This window comes from Herpailurus yagouaroundi, unplaced genomic scaffold, assembly GCF_014898765.1.
Source record: "Herpailurus yagouaroundi ecotype Mexico unplaced genomic scaffold, PumYag 199, whole genome shotgun sequence".
Classification (NCBI taxonomy): domain Eukaryota; kingdom Metazoa; phylum Chordata; class Mammalia; order Carnivora; family Felidae; genus Herpailurus; species Herpailurus yagouaroundi.
This window is the reverse complement of record NW_024412430.1, coordinates 4198226-4215526: the sequence shown is the minus strand read 5'-3', so window position 1 is coordinate 4215526 and position 17301 is coordinate 4198226. Positions and strand designations below refer to the sequence as shown.

At 37.1% G+C, this 17301-nt stretch overlaps 1 protein-coding gene across 1 annotated transcript in view; it reads left to right on the top strand.

Annotated features, from left to right (window-relative positions):
- The window catches only part of VPS13A (vacuolar protein sorting 13 homolog A), a 265687-nt gene that overhangs the window by 146259 nt on the left and 102127 nt on the right, over positions 1 to 17301 (top strand). The window contains exons 36-41 of the mRNA XM_040449254.1: positions 3009 to 3136; positions 3718 to 3887; positions 4418 to 4635; positions 5331 to 5563; positions 16338 to 16430; positions 16919 to 17275. Of these exons, the coding sequence (XP_040305188.1) occupies positions 3009 to 3136; positions 3718 to 3887; positions 4418 to 4635; positions 5331 to 5563; positions 16338 to 16430; positions 16919 to 17275 (1199 nt within the window). The remainder of the gene's footprint in view (positions 1 to 3008; positions 3137 to 3717; positions 3888 to 4417; positions 4636 to 5330; positions 5564 to 16337; positions 16431 to 16918; positions 17276 to 17301) is intronic.

The window sequence follows — 17301 nt, the reverse complement described above, 5'->3', positions numbered from 1 at the left end:
GCATAAATAAGCATTTAAAAAAATCACACACCAAATACTTCATGAACACAGATACGGAAATTTTAAACAACATATTAGTATACTGAATCCAACAATAAGGATATAGGATACTTCACCTTGACCAAGTGAGAATTAGCCCAAAATAACAAAGTTGGTTTTAACAGTCAAAAATCAATGAATGTAAATCACCAAATTAACAAAGAAGAAAAAGATTATATCTCAGCAGATGCAAAGAAAGCATTTGACAAAATTCTGTACCTGTTTGTGAAGAAAACTAGAAATATTTAAAAGGCATACTTAATGCTGAAGTGTTAAATTTTTCCCTGTAAAGTAGGCACAAGTTAGAAGTGTCCATAATCATCATACCAGGTCAATTGGTAGTCATTGATAGAGTAATAAGGCCAGGAGAAGGATTAATAGGTCTAAAGAGTAGAAAGAAGTAAAAATGCCTTTGACCACATAGCCAGAAAACCGAAAAACAAAGGGCAAAAATATATATATATATATTGCAAAGGAAGAACAAAGATTTATACTGTCTAATTTCAAAACATGGAATAAACTACAAATCTTGCTAGTATGGCTATTGGCATAACATAAATGGAATAGTAAAGCCCAGGAGTCCAGAAAACACACAGATAGAGTCAACTGATTTCAATGAAGACTAGTCAATAGGGAAAGGATAAACGTTTTAACAAATGGTGCTGTCACAACTAGATAAATGTAGGAAAAATTGAACCTTGTCCCTTTATACCATATATAGAAATTAATTTGAGATGGATGAAAGACCTATGTTTGAAAGCTAAAACTTTAAGCTTATAAAAGACAACATGGGATACCTTCATCATCATGGGATAGGCAAAGATTTCTTAGGCAGATAGAACACTAATCATGAAAACTTTATAAAGGACACTTCATAAACATTTTTAATTTATACTTATCAAAAGATGGTATCAGATTGTGAAAAGTGAGGCCTCAGTCTGAGATACATATTCATGATACATGTATATGATGTCATATCTAGAATACCTGATAACTCCTTGAAATTAAGAACTTTAAGAATAAAACCAAAAGAATTACCAAAAAAAATTGGATACATGGGAGAGGATACATTAAATGTACAGTAAGCAGGTGAAAAGGTCCTAATATAGTTATTTATCTGGAAAACTCACCAGATGAGTCAGTTTTTAAAAGACTGACAACTCCACATGTTGATGAGAATATGAAACAGCGGAGACGCACATAATGTGATTTGGGAATGTGAATGAGTTGGGAAAATGTTGGGAATGTGAAATACTATAACTACTTGAACAGACTTTGGCAGTTGACATATATCTACCTTGTAACAAACAATTATGGTCTAAGTATTTATCCTACCCCACTCCAAAATCAGTGCATATATCTACAAAATGACTTATTCAGGAGTATTTGTAGCAGATTGATTCATAATAGCTTAAATCTGGAAACAACCCATATGTTCATCAGTCCTAGAATGGATAAACTATATTTTTTGTAGAATGCATTTTCATAGACTGCAGAAGAAAGAATGACCCTTGCAACAAAATGGATGACTCTGAAACATGTTTACTGAAGGAAGCCAAACACGAAAGAGGTTTTACTCTGAATATGACTATGCAGAATTTAAGAACAAACAAACAAAACTAACCTTTGGTGATTAAAAATTAGAATGGTAGGGAGGTTGAGGATTAGCTAGAAAGAGTTACAAGAGAGCTTTCTGGAATGATGTAAATCTTCAGTATCTTTTTTTTTGTAAATAATTAAACTTGTATTTTATTTTTAAATATGAAATGTATTGTCAAATTAGTTTCCATACAACACCCAGTGCTCATCCCAAAAGGTGCCCTCCTCAATATCCATCACCCACCCTCCCACCCCCCCACCCCCCCCACCCCCCCCACCCCCCATCAACCCTCAGTTTGTTCTCAGTTTTTAAGAGTCCCTTATGCTTTGCCTCTCTCCCTCTCTAACCTCTTTTTTTTTCTTCCCCTCCCCCATTGACTTCTGTTAAGTTTCTCAGGATTTACATAAGAGTGAAAACATACATATACTGGCAAAGATGAGGTTAAGCTTTCACTTTTTGCAGATGACATGATATTATACATGGAAAATCCGATAGACTCCACCAAAAGTCTGCTAGAGCTGATACGTGAATTCAGCAAAGTCACAGGATACAAAATCAATGTACAGAAATCAGTTGCATTCTTATACACTAATAATGAAGCAACAGAAAGACAAAGAAACTGATCCCATTCACAACTGCACCAAGAAGCATAAAATACCTAGGAATAAACCTAACCAAAGATGTAAAAAATCTTCAGTATCTTAATTGAAGTGTTTGTGGCATGGGTATATAAAATCTCATTGAATTGTTCTGCTAAGATCTATGTATTTCACTGATGTAAATTTTAACTTAATTAAAAATAAGTTATGTGGTGTGGTGGTACTTGTCTCTGCGGTTGGGTAGAATGAGAATTAGCAAGAGCTGTGTGTTTAGTAAAAGCCCATTTAATATATACCATGTACATAAATGCCTTGGCTCAAAATGTAAAATTCAGGAAAGAATGAATTTTGTTTCCTTCTTTTCAGTGGAACAGTTTTTTAAACATCATTTAAGATGATCTTGTTTGGTTTTAGTTTTTTGAAGTAAGTTTGAATATTAAACTAGGTGCCAGGTATTCTAGTAGGAATTTTACACATACTCTTTTACTTAATCCCGAAAACAAACCCAGTGGTTAGTTCTGTTATTCTCATTTTACAAAAATGGAAACAGGAGCATCAGTGTTTAATATTTCCAAGTTACTGCATGGATAGAATCTTAAGCCAGTAGTTACTGAGGTCAGCATCTGAATTTTCTAATCTTTTTTTATTTTCTTGAATATCATTATACTCTACCTGTTTAGTGGATAATTCTCTTAAGCCTATTTTAAGCCTGTTTTAATGACTTCTACTTTTCTTAACTTTTTTGTCCAATAACTTTTCATTTTTCCAAGGAACAACTGTAGTGACAGCTGCTGTGGTAGAAATACATTCACAGGCCTCTCAAGTTAAGACAACGCTAAATATGAGTTTCAAAACTGATTATCTCACCATGGTACTATATAGTCCAAGTCCTGAGCAGGTAAGTTAAGGAAGAAAAAATATTTTCTCACTTGATGAAAATGATATGTGAGTGCTTATTAAAGTAACAGTTTTTGGGGTACTTGGGTGGCTCAGTTGGTTGAGCCTTCGACTTTGGCTCAGGTTATGAGCTCACACTTCCTCACTTGGAGCCCCGCACTGGGCTGTGTGCTGACACCTCAGAGCCTGGGGCCTGCTTGTGATGCTGTGTCTCCCTCTTTCTCTCTGCCCTCCCCCACTCACACTCTGTGTCTGTTGCTCAAAAATAAGTAAACATTTTAAAAATATTTAAAAAAATAACAGTTGTTAATATTTCATATGTATTTTGGATTATCTTTTCCTCTGAAAAATGTTACTGATTATTTCATTTTAATAACAAAATTAATTTAACCATTGCCCTTTTAAGATAAGTTTTCTTTCCTATAGGTAGTGATGTAAAAAAAAAAAAAGTTTTTAAATTAAATGGCTTTTTTGGCCTTTCATTAGCAAGCCCTGTGGAGATAGAGAATGTGGTAGTTCACATCTTAAAATGTGTTAGACTTTGTTTTTCTGTAAAATGTGTATTGGTTTCCTCTTCCACAGACTTCCTTTACAGATGTTCGTGATCCTGCTCTGAAACTTGCTGAATTTAAGTTGGAGAATATTATAAGCACTGCAAAGATGTATACAGATGACTCAGTATTTTCTTCCTTCTCATTAAAAAACTGTATTTTAGATGATAAAAGACCTCATGTCAAGAAGGCAACTCCTAGGTAACAGTGTGCTTAGTTTTTATTTGAGAAATGTTTGAATTGTTTGACAAAACTTAATCCCAAAGTTGCATGTTTGTTTTCTGGGTACATCCTAAGATCCTCAAAGTTTCAATTTAGTGGAGTCACGGTTTTCAGCATTGCAAATGGCCTCGTTCAGTTACGTGCTGTTCTTACTGGATGGTTGATGGAATGGTTCAAAAGAAATAATGCAGTTAAACTCGTTTTTTAAATGAATCTCTTTTTTCCTAAATTATTATTCATCTTTGTAAGTTCTAATGGGAAAACATGAAAAATTGAGAAAACATTTAAGTTCTGCCAATTGCTTAAAGTTAACACTTACTAGTTTATGAAACAGTTGTGCTCCACAAGTTCTTAAGTCTGTTATTTGGAGTACTTTGTGATCTTCCCAAGAGAAATGACTTCAGAATGTTGGTTTGCTGTTAGTAAAATGAATAAGAGGTCTTTTGACTTTTATTGGTGTGTTTGGTTATTTTTAAGATACTCACAGGAATTGTTACTGTATTTTTCAGAATGATAGGACTGACAGTTGGGTTTGACAAAAAGGACATGATGGATGTAAAGTATAGGAAAGTCAGAGATGGTTTGGTGACTGATTTAGTCCTTCAAGAAATGTATATTTGTGCCAGTGTAGAATTTCTGCTGACAGTTGCAAACGTCTTTCTTGAGGCCTTCACCACAGGCACGGCTATAGAAACCAGTGTTCAAACATGGACTGCTAAGGAAGAAGGTTAGTTATTGGCTAAAATATTTAATATATGTATTATTGAAATGCTACAATAGCACTTGCCTTGATTATCTGTCTAGATGATGAGGCTAAGTGAATTAATAAAGTAAAATATTTTTCAGAGGTAAGTGAAAAACGTAAATGTGTTTTCCTGTAGGATGTGCAGTTTGTGTATTTTTCTACATATAAATATATATTGGGTTCAATAATTAAGGGACCTATATTAGAATAAGCAAATATGCTTCTCTACAGGCAGTAATTTAAAAGAATTTTTTTGATAAAAACAAGCAGGAGGAATAATGCACCAACTATTCCTTTTCATATTTAAAGACAGTATTTTTACTTAATGTACTCTTTTATTTTTGTTATTTTTACAGCTCTCCATTATCATTTACATATGTGGCTCATTGTGGTGTAGCGTTAGGAGTGCCAAGTTGAGAGTCAGAGACTGGGTTAGTTCCCAGCTCTGCCATGAAAGGGGTTTTCCCCCACATTTTAAAATGCTCTTAAGACTATACATCTTCAACTTTTATACTAAAAGAATTACAGTAGATTCCTTTGAGATCTAAGATTCTTGTATTTTTTTCCTTGGAATGAAAAAACCATTTTCTCACAAGTAACAAGTTTTTCCATAAATAATCTGTGTAAGAAATACTTAGAAATATTTTAAAATGTGAACTTATTTTGTTTCTATTTAGTACCTGTACAGGAAAAAGAGAAGTGGGAAGTTAATATTATTATTAAAAATCCTGAAATTGTGTTTGTGGCTGATATGACACGAAGTGATGCTCCTGCCTTAGTCATTACAACACAATGTGAAATTTGTTGGAAAGGTGACCGTGAGAACAGTACAATGACTGCTGCCATTAAAGATCTTCAAGTGAGAGCATGCCCATTTCTTCCAGTCAAGAGAAAAGGCAGAATCACTACGGTGAGTTTACTCTTTCCTTATCTGCTTAATTGTACACTTTCGGATTTAGCCATATGCCTCTTTAGAAAACTACTAACGTACTTCTCAGCCTTTTTCTGTAAAATACCTTTCTTTCTTCTTGAAGAGCCTAGTCTAGATTATTATTACACAAGCTTTGAAGCTCTTTTTCATTCCCCAGTTGCTCCACAGTGTTGTATGTATTTGTGGGAATAGTCTCACCAAGTTGTTTTCGTCGGGACGCTTCTTGGAGACCTCACTCTGGCTTTCTGACCACGTCAATTTCACACTGCTCTTAGCTCTTTGAGACTTTCTGCCAGTCATTTGCTATGTTGTTTCCGTTTTATTATCTTTAATTTTTTTCTCCCATCTGGACACTTTTGCTCAGATAGATGTTTTTTTTTTTTCCCTGTAATTTATTTGAACCTTGAGCCATTTGCTTCGATATACATTCACATTTATGTTTTACTCTGTGGTAGCCTCTTGGCCTTCCACTCTTCATAACTGAGGAACGTCCGTTTCTTCAAAGACATCTTTTTCTTTTTTTTTTTTTTTTGATGTTTATTTATTTCTGAGATAGAGACAGAGCATGAGCGGGGAAGGGGCAGAGAGAGAGGGAGACACAGAATCCGAAGCAGGCTCCAGGCTCCAAGCTGTCAGCACAGGGCCCTACGCAGGGCTTGAACTCACAAACCGTGAGATCATGACCTGAGCCGAAGTCGGACACTCAACTGACTGAGCCACCCATAGATGTCACCCCTAAAGACATCTTTTTCAAGTTAACTATTACTCCTAGTACTTGTATAAAACACAAATTGTGTAGGCTTCTACAAGGAGTAGTAGAAGCATAAATGTTCTTAATAGTCAACATAGAAATATAAACTGTAATTTTGTGATAAGCCAATACATATATGTCAATTAGGATACAGGCGAGTTTCTTTTCTTAGTTTGCAAGGCTGATGGCTCACCACTAACAAAAGAGAGGAAACAACAACTGGAGGGCAAGGTGATTCTCTTTTATGTTATAATTTAGAAATTTTACATATATTTTTTCTATTTACATCTGTTTGGCCTTGTTAAAGACAAAATCCAACCAGGGAAATTTGAAGATATAATTGGCTTTATTAAGCATTTCATGAATTTGGCTGCATCCCATCTAGCAAATAGAAAGAAGTTCCTAGGAGTTATATAAAATGGAAGGTTTTTTTTAAATAGGAAGGAGAATGAGCAGGGAAGTTGTTAGCAAAAGAAAGGATTGTTTCAGACAAGGTCATATTTCTTTAAAAGAGAGAGGCTTGTTGGGTAGATTAACTCCTCTTCCTTTTGGGGATGGAGAAGGGTCCATATGACAGATTGATTACCTTATTGGTGCAGACCAAAAACTTCCTGATTAAGACTACATTTGGGGGGGAGGTTGAAACTGCAGTTAGGTTAGGTATTAAGCCCTGGTTTACCAATTTAGCCTAGCATAAGTAAGTGACTTCATCTTGATCCTGTGGTTTTTCCTTTTATTACCAGCTTGAACTTAGTTGTAGGACCACACTTCTCTTCAAAAAGGACTGGAGTGTGTGCTCTTTTTTCCTGAGCTACCGTGTGCTCACCTGAAACTTCTATTACTGTAGGAGAGAAAAGGAGATACAAGGTGACAGAGGTCCTGCCCTATTGGCCACTCAGAGGTTTTTTCCTTTGTCCCGACGTATAATTCATAGTTGTCTTTTCTCATCCAGAGAACATCTCCATCTCTTCCTTAAGGGGTACAAGTTCAAAGTCCAGGATCTTTGGGTGATAGTTTTTTTCAGTCTGCTGTGACTTCTCTCTTTTAGACCATCTATTAACTAACAGACAAATACTCTATTGCTTTTCAGCAAGCACTCCATCACCACACACACAAATACCACATACTGGTGGTGTAAGGACAGGGTAGTTGCGGTTCAGAAAAAGAAGGAATGGGAACACTTGGTAGTCACTTATCCTTAACAACTGTCATATCCTTCTGAGTGGGAATGTGAAAACTTGCAGCTCCTATAGTGGAGTCCGGTTCCTGGGAGAGCATGTGTTGTGCCTTCCGTTTTACTCTCATGGAAGAGCATTGCTGTCTTTTTCTCAGATGGCTCTGGCCTTCCCCTTTGAAAGATTTTTTTTTTTTTTTTGCCATTATTCTCTGTAGACACCTCTGAGGTGGCTATTGTCTTTTGGGGGAACCCCACAGTTGTCACAGCTTCCTCCTGAGTTGGTTACTCAGCAGTTGAATAACAGGGTTTTGCATCACAGATATGGTTTCTTTGGCATTCCTTCATTCCTTGAACATTTAGTTTACATCTAGGTAGTTCCAGGTAAAAGCAGCCGTAACCAAAGCATGCATTCATTCACTTACCGTAGAAAACTCCTGTTTTACTTACTGATGTTTATATTCTGTCTATTCTGCCTCCATCCTGATTTAGTAAAGGCTACTTTAATAACAGGTGTGGGCAAGGGGGACAAGCACCATCTGTAATCTAATTTTTGTTGTTATTTTTGCCATGGGCTAGTTCCATATTTGATTTTAACAAAAATTGCTAGAGAAAGACTGGGAGTGCAGTCTTCTCTCTCGCTGAGGCTCCTCTTTAGAGCCGGAGTCTCCTCAGTGGTTTCCTGTCTCTCATAGGACTTTGCAGACAGCAGAATGAAGGAGCTAATACAGAGCAACATTCTAAATATTCCAAGCCTGTCTGGCTGAAGTCAGGTTTTTTTCCCAGAGTACGTTGTCTGCCTTCCTAGGTATCACCAGTAGCAGTCTTCCCAGGTATTTTGCTATGGCATTGTTAAAGTCATCAGCTTTGTATTTTTGTAGCTGGGGTACAGGGGGGCAAGAGCACCTGGCCCTGGGGTCCCAAATAGACCAGGTTTGACCAATCACTGCTGACAGAATCCAAAGGCAGAGAGACAGTGGTGGTGAAACAGGAAAGGAATTTATTTCAGTGAGGCCAACACGGGGAAGACAGCAGAGTAGTATCTCAAAGACAGTCTCCAAAGTACCGAAAATGGGTCTAGATTTATACAAGGAGAATGTGGGTTGGGGGCCTGGATGGCTCAGTTGGTTGAGCATATGACTCTTGATTTTAGCCAGGGTCATGATCTCATGATCTGTGGGATTGAGCCTCATGTCAGGCTGTGGGTTGGCAACAGGAGCCTGCTCAGGATTCTTTCTCCTCCTTTCCTCTGCCCCTCCCCTGCTTGAGTGCGCATTGGTGCACATATGCTTGCACACTCTCTCTGAAAATAAAACAATAAACTTCAAAAAAATGTGGGGCAAAGGTTTGTGGGTGTGAGCAGGTGGGCAGTAAAGGTCAGGTGGACCATTGTCTTGTGGTCAGTCACATGGGGTCTTGCTGGCTTAGGGCAGTGCTTATTGCTTGAAGGGTAGTTTCGGCTCCCATCAGAGGATGCTTTGCCCATAGGGTCTGTTGCCCTTGTTAAGTAATAAGCTGTAAAGAAAAACTTAATCAGTTAGAAAGTACAGACTAAGGTCACAGTGGAGGTAGTTGAAGGCCTCTTTCATTTTGAAATATCCCTTGTCCATTCAATTGGCAAATCAGTCACAGATATTTTGAACTTTGCTGAAGTGCCAACTTCTCTGAATGAAATTCTGTGCTTAGTTAGGATATTAATTAGGTGCTGTAACAAGCAGTACCTCCCAAAAAGTAGCTAAAGCATGGCTTAACTACATTTAAAAGATTGTTTCCATCTTGTTCTGCTATTCCTAGGATGTAATTTAATCTGCTTATTCAAGGAAATAGATTTTTTCCTCTTAGTCCCATTCTGCTGACCATTTAGAAATTGCTGACCACTCCACTCTACTTAGCAATAGCCTTCTGCTTAGTATATAACTAATTTGACAAATAATTAGAAGGTAAATCACCTCCAAATTTTGAGATAACTCCTCTGCTCCTTTTTCTCCCCCTTGGGAACTTTGCAGGGTTACCTTGGTAGCTTGCTTATGCTTCCAAGCAGATGTTTTTAACATGACTTTCAACTTGTAGATGGATTTCTACTCTGCCACAAGTGGCTTCCTTCATAGATGGAAACAGAAGTATAGAAAAGGATGGGGCACTTGGGTGGCTCAGTCTTTTAAGTGTCCAACTTCGGCTCAGGGCATGATCTCATGGTTTGTGAGTTCTTGCCCTGTGTCGGGCTCTGTGCTGACAGCCCAGAGCCTGGAGCCTGCTTCAGAATCTGTGTATCTCTCTCTCTGCTCCTCCCCTGCTCATACTCTGTCTCTCTCCCTCTCAAAAATCAGTAAACATTAAAAAGGAAAAAAAAAAAAAAGTATCGAAAAGGAGATCCTTAGCTGGGTAACCATGTCTTAAGGGAAACTTCTGTGATTTGGGGGGATTTTGAAAAGTGTATTTATTATTTATGGCCAGCCAGCAGTTTTGGCCACATACATTTGGATAAGTTGTAGTTAGTGGAACTTTAATTGATACTGTATTTATTTAATATTAAAGTTTCTTAATCTAATATATTTTTTTTAACATTTATTCATTTTTGAGAGAGCACGAGCGGGAGAGGGGCAGAGAGAGAGAGAGGGAGACACAGAATCCACCACAGGCTCCAGGCTCTAGGCTCTGAGCTGTCATCACATAGCCTGATGCAGGGCTTGAACCCACTAACCACAAGATCATGACCTGAGCCAAAGTCAGATGCCCAACCAACTGAGCCACCCTGGCACCCCAGGGTGCCCCAGATTAAGAAAGCCCAGTTTCTTAATCTAATATTAATTGGGGTCCATAGATGCTTATTAAAACTTCATGAACCTTGGGGTGCCTGGGTGGCGCAGTCGGTTGGTTAAGCGTCCGACTTCAGCCAGGTCACAATCTCGCGGTCCGTGGGTTTGAGCCCTGCGTCGGGCTCTGGGCTGATGGCTCAGAGCCTGGAGCCTGTTTCCGATTCTGTGTCTCCCTCTCTCTCTGCCCCTCCCCCGTTCATGCTCTGTCTCTCTCTGTCCCAAAAATAAATAAACGTTGAAAAAAAAAATTAAAAAAAATAAATAAAACTTCATGAACCTTGTAAAGTGCTGTATACATGGATTTTTAAAAATGAGAATTTACTTTTCAAGGGATACACAACACCAAATTTTTAGAAGTTTTAACAGATTGGATATTCTCATCTTTGCTCCTTGTAGAGTATAAATTTATATTTGTTTGACTTTATTTCACCCATTAAGATTTTATAATTTTTGAATAAATTCCTAAATCGTAATAAAAGCTAAATCATGATCCAGATTTTGAATTTATATCATAACAAATGTCTGTAAGTTTTTTTTAAGTTTTTATTCAAATTCCAATTAGTTAACATACAGTGTAATATTGTTACAGGGGTACAATGTAGTGATTCAACACTTCAACAACACTCGGTGCTCATCACAAGTGCACTCCTTAATCCCCATCACTTATTATTTATTTTTTTGTTTTTTTAATTTTTTTTGAACGTTTATTTATTTTTGGGACAGAGAGAGACAGAGCATGAACGGGGGAGGGGCAGAGAGAGAGGGAGACACCCATCACTTATTTAACTCACCTCCCCACTGCTAACCATTGGTTTGTTCTTTGCAGTTAAGAATCTGTTTCTTGGTTTGCCCCCTCTCTCTTTTTTTTTCCCTTTGCTCATTTGTTTCTTAAATTCCACAGATGAGGAAATCAAAGGGTATTTGTCTTTCTCTGACTGACTTATCTCACTTAGCATAATATTGTTCACCTCATTGTAAATAGCACTATTTCATCCTTTTTTATGGCTGGGCTGTCAGCTTTTTTAAGTGAATTTGTGTTATTCTATAACTTTACTAAACTTGTTACCTATTCTAGTATTTTTAATTATGTTAGGTTTTCTAAAAATTACCTGCAAAAGTAACATTCTTTGTTCCTTAAATGACAATAATGACTCATCCTCATTGCATTCCCATTTTTAAGTTATTACTATATTACTATAATTTTAATATTTGCTTGTGAATTTATACATATAACCTTGATGTTGAAAATTTTCCATATCTAATTTTGAAAGAATCTTAATCATGAATAAGTGTGGAATTTTATTTTTTTAAGTTTAATTTTTTATTTTGAGAGAGAGCACTGGAGAGGCAGAGAGAGAGAGATAGACTCAAGCAGGTTCCATCACTGTCAGCGCAGAGCATGGTGTGGAGCTTGAACTCACGAACTGTAAGATCATGACCTGAGCTGAAACTGAGTTGGATACTTAACCAACTGAGCCTCCCAGGTGCCCCATATATGATATTTTATTGAGTGCTTACTACTATCCGCTGAAAAAAGCATAATAGTTTTTATTATTCTTATAATAAATAACATTAATAGTTTTTCCTATAGCATGTGAGCCTTACATTTGTGGGCAAAATACCCCAAATTGGAGACTATTTTAATTTGTTCTTCTGTTTTGTTAAAAGTACCTTCGTGGACTCTATAATAAAAGCCTGTAACTCTCCTGGAAGAGTAGCTGGGGGAGGCTTCTCAGCAGAAATGACCTTTATGCTGATGCCTGTAGGATGAGTAGGTATTACCTAATTCACCTGCAACAGGAGCATGTTTCAGGGTAAAGGGATAGCATATGCAGAGAACCTGGGTTCCAGAGAGCACAAGTTCCCACCCCACACCTACCCGCACACCAGCATCTGTACTCTTATACTCTGCCTTTTTCTCTTGTTACTGAGTTCTTCAGTGTGAGGCAGTCCTTCCCACCACCAAGATAAGGTTTGTAAAGTGGAGAATTTATAGTGAACTCTTACAGGTTTTTGTAGATGTTGTGTAGCTCAAGATTGCTTCTGCAAAGGGGAAGCAGTAGCAGCAGGAAAGTCTTTTCGTGTAAGACTGGGAGCAGTTTGGTGAGAAAGTAGGAAAGAGAAAAAAATGATAGAAATACCCCTGAAATCACAGTGTATATAATTGGAGACAAATACTAGTAGGAAAACAATTCCATTTTAAGAACTGTTTCTGCATCATTAAATTAATCTATATGGACTGGATCGTGGACAACTTGAGAGTAATGTTTTGAAGCATGAACACCTTTACTGTTACTGACCAGCTGCATTTTTAATCTTCAGTAACTAGACTTGAAAATAAAGGAATTGGGCAAGGATCAACGTATACCTTCGTATTTATTTTGGGAAGGGGCTATTAAAAAATTTCCAAATTATGGAGAAACTTGTGTATGTATGTATCATGGTATTTTTTTGGTTTTGTTTTGTCTTCCCTAAGATGAAGAGATAACACAAATTTTATATTGAAAATCTTGGATCATGTATTATAATGTTATCATTCCTGTTTGTGAAGTTTAAAGATGTAATATACTGAATGTTAAAGTCGTGTACCAGTTGTTCCTAATGATTTTATTAGAATAGTGGTAGTTTTTCTTTTTTTGGTGTTTGTTTGTTTATTTTGAGAGAGAGAGAGAGGTAGGGAGAGGGCTGGGCAGACACTGAAGGGAGGGAGAGAATCCCAAGCAGGCTCCACATTGTCAGCGCAGAGCCCAACACAGGGCTCAAACTTACAAACTGTTAGATTATGACCTGAGCCAAAACCAAGAGTCAGACACGTAACTGAAGGAGCCACCCAGGTGCCCCTAGAATAGTGGTAGATTTTAATGTGATTTCTTTGGGAAATTGTTTAGGATGTCAATTTTTCTTCCTGACTTATTCTTCATTATTAGTGTAGGCAGAATTCTAAGATGGCCCCCAAGATTTCTATTCCCTGTTGCATGTGCCCAGTATGGTTTTCTCTTGAGTGTGGGTAGATTTAATAACTATAATTAAGTCACTAATTAGTTAACTTTGAGTTAATCAAAGAGAGATTCTGGGTGAGCCTATCCTAATTTTTAAAATGTGAAACATCAGAATAATGTTTTCCTGTCGGCTTCAAAGGAGCAAACTGGGGAGAAGACAACATGGCAAGAGCCTGTGAGTGACCAGTAGGAGTAGAAGGCAGTCCCTGGCCAACAGCCAGCCAGCAAATGGAGATCTCAGTCATAGGGCCGCAAAGACAGGAATTTTACCAGCGACCTGAAGGAGTCTGGGAGAAAATCTTTACCTGGTCACACCTTCAGATGACATAACTGGCTGGCTGACCCCTAATTTCAGCAGGATTCCTAACCCATGAAAACAGGGAAATGATAAATTTGTGTTAAGTTGCAAAGTGTGTAGAAATTTGTTATGCAGCAATAGGAAGCAAGCAGTTAATCTATAAAATGTGGGAGTGGCAGGGGTGCCTGGGTGGCTCAGTCTGACTCTTCATTTTGGCTCAGGTCACGATCTCATGGTTTGTGAGATAAGCCCTGCACTGGGCTCTGTGCTGACAGTGCGGAGCCTGCTTGGGTTTCTCTATCTCCCTCTGTTTCTGTCTCTTGTTTCCCGTGCAGGTGCCTGTGCACGCTCTCTTTCTCTCTCTCAAAAATAAGCATTAAAAAAAAAAAATGTGGTAGCAGCTTTGGAACTGGGGAGCATGCAGAATCTGGAGGAATTTTAAGGAGAATGGTAGAGAAAGCCTCAAGTATGTTGAACAGACTCTTTTTGAATATGCTGCCCAAAGGGCCTACAAAGAAGGTGAAAGACATGTTATTGGAAGCAGAAAGGATGGCTTGAGTTACAAGCCATCTTGTAGTTGTCTGGAAAGCAGAACTTATGAGTGGAAAACATGGAGATATATATATATATATATATATATATATATATATAGCTAAGGAGATTTCTGAGATGCCTGATTTGAAGATGTTGGCTGCTTTCTTTTTGCATTTTTTAATGTTAATTGATTTTTGAGAGAGAGAGAAAAAGAACACAAGCAGGGAGGAGGGGAGGGCAGAGAGAGGGGGACACACAGAATCCAAAGCAGGCTTCAGGCTTTGAGCTGACAGCACAGAGCCCAACGTGGAGCTTGAACTCACCAACTACAGGATCATGACCTGAGCTGCAGTCAGATGCTTAACAGACTGAGCCACCCAGATGCCCCAATGTTGCCTGTTTTCTTACTGTTTATAGTAAAATGCTAGACCAGAGGGATAAATTGAGGAAAAACAGTTAAAAAGAACCAGAACTTTATGATTTTGATAATTCCTTAGCTTTTCAAATGGCAGAAGATGCTAAAAGTCAGAAATAGCTCCCAAAAGTGTGGCATAGAGAAAAGACTGTGTATATAAACTTTTGCTAAATCTCAGGATAAAAAAACACAGTGTTCATACACAGGAAGGGCCCTTTCAAGAGATTTTGAAGGATTAATGTGTGTTTCACAGATCTTCTCAAACAGAGAGTGTCTAGGAATTATAAAGGTATCACCTGTTAGCCATTTCAACAGGAGGCCATGATTATCTCAAAAAGAGCAGTGGGTGTTGCTTTTGTCTAATGCAATGAAACCTCATAAAATTGGGGCGCCTGGGTGGCGCAGTCGGTTAAGCGTCCGGCTTCAGCCAGGTCACAATCTCGTGGTCCGTGAGTTCGAGCCCCGCGTCGGGCTCTGGGCTGATGGCTCAGAGCCTGGAGCCTGTTTCCGATTCTGTGTCTCCCTCTCTCTCTGCCCCTCCCCCGTTCATGCTCTGTCTCTCTCTATCCAAAAAAAAAATAAAAAAAAAAAAAAAAATTAAAAAAAAAAAAAAAGAAACCTCATAAAATTTACAGAAGGCCCTCAAGGTTCTTGAGAAAAGTATTTTAATAGAAACACTGTGAGGATGGACTGAGAGGGACAGAGAGAACAAAATGAAGAGAGACTCTTTGCATCTCCAAAATTCTACTGGCAAGAAGCAGGATGGTAAAACTACTCAGTTGCAAATTTATGCTACCTTTTCTAGAAATGGAAGGATGACTCTCAGGGTAGAAATGAGCACCACAGAGAATTGATCCTAGGCTTTTAAACCTAATCAAGAAACTCATTTACCTGGGTGGAGTTCAAAGCTACATTTGTGCTAGTGACTTCTTTTTACCTTTCATTTTCCCTGTTTGAACTAGAATATCTGTAATTGTTACCCTATGTCTGCCCCACCATTCTGTGTTGGGAGGGTGGGGGCAAATAACTCCTCTTCCTTTCACATATCCACAAAAGGGAAACTGTGCCGTTATACTTCATAGATTATACCCATGTACTTCATCAGTACCTGTACCCAATTTAGATTTTAGACCTTGAGCTAAAAAGATTAAAAGAGGTGAGATTTGGGGATTTTTGAATCAGTGAGAGATACAGAGAAGATTCATGTGTGATGAGATAAAAGATACAGATGATGAGATTTTAGACTTCTGGGATGAGGCTATTAGAAACCTTAGGAGGTAAATGAATATATTATGCATTTGAGAGGAGCCTGAGTCTTTGGGGGCTAGAGGGCAGAATTCTGCTACCACACCTAAAGGAAGCTCAATTAATTTATAATTACATTAAGACTTATTTAGTAAATCTAATGTACTTATAATTTCTTCATCTTTGGTAGTTCTCCTATATAATTTTGTTTCAATTTTATAATGAAAATATACCATGGAAAAATTTTATTATAGTAAGTAAAATAAAGTATATAAAATCAGGTTTTATGGGGCTTTCATATATTTAATGTATCTTTTGACTTACTATGTTTAATTAGTATTGTTGCTATTGTTAATAATTTCTAATATAAATGATAGGTATAAAAGATAATTGTGTTATTGAGTCACGTTTTTAAAAGTTACTTTGACTAACTTATTTAACTTAGCTATTACTAGAAATATCTATAAATAAAACCGTTTTAGAACAGTGTTAATTTGGTGGGATTGAATTATCTCTCATAGGTTTTGCAGCCCTGTGACTTATTCTATCAAGCTACTCAAATAAGTGCAAATCCACAAGTGATTGATATATCAGTAAAATCCTTGACACTGAAGGTAAGTTAAAATGCAGTCAGTTGTTCATATCTTTAGTGCACCCTTTAAAAAATTAGTAAAACCTAGAAGTAAGCAATTATTATATTGCCTTTTAATTGTTAAATATTCAAAAATGCAGCTGTGTTTCTGAAAATATTTTTATGTGACACATTATTTGTGATGTATTATTTAATACACATTTTATAATGAATGCTGTATATTTTATTATTGGTGTTTGACTCCTTCTGTGGATAACATCTAACATTCCTACAGTATATATAGTTGAACTTCCACTTGGCCAGTTTAATAGCTATAAGATTCATGTAAGTATTTTAAAAATTGAAATCATTATAAAATTTTTGTAGGCAATAAATTATATCTACTCTCTGGATAGTGATGTTAGTTTAATATTCTTCATGATCCTTCTAGTATATCTAATACTTTTTTAAATACCTAATTTTGAAAGTGTTATGTGTAGATTTTTCATTACTTTTAATTTTTCCCCTTAGGTTTCACCAGTTATCATAAATACTGTGATTACCATAACGTCAGCACTTTATACATCTAAGGAAACCATCCCCGAGGATACTGCTTCTTCTACAGCACATTTATGGGAAAAGAAGGATACTAAGAGTTTAAAAATGTGGTTTCTTGAAGAACCAAATGAAGTTGAAAACAAAGCTCCCACAACTGAATTGATTCTCAGAGGAGAGATCATAAGAGTGAACATTGATTCTATTTTTATAGTTCTTGAGGCTGGAGTTGGTCACAGAACAGTGCCTATGCTGTTAGCAAAGTCACGTTTTTCGGGGGAAGGCAAAAACTGGAGTTCCTTGATAAATCTATACTGTCAGCTTGAATTAGAAGTAAGCATATGTAGTATTTTTCTAGA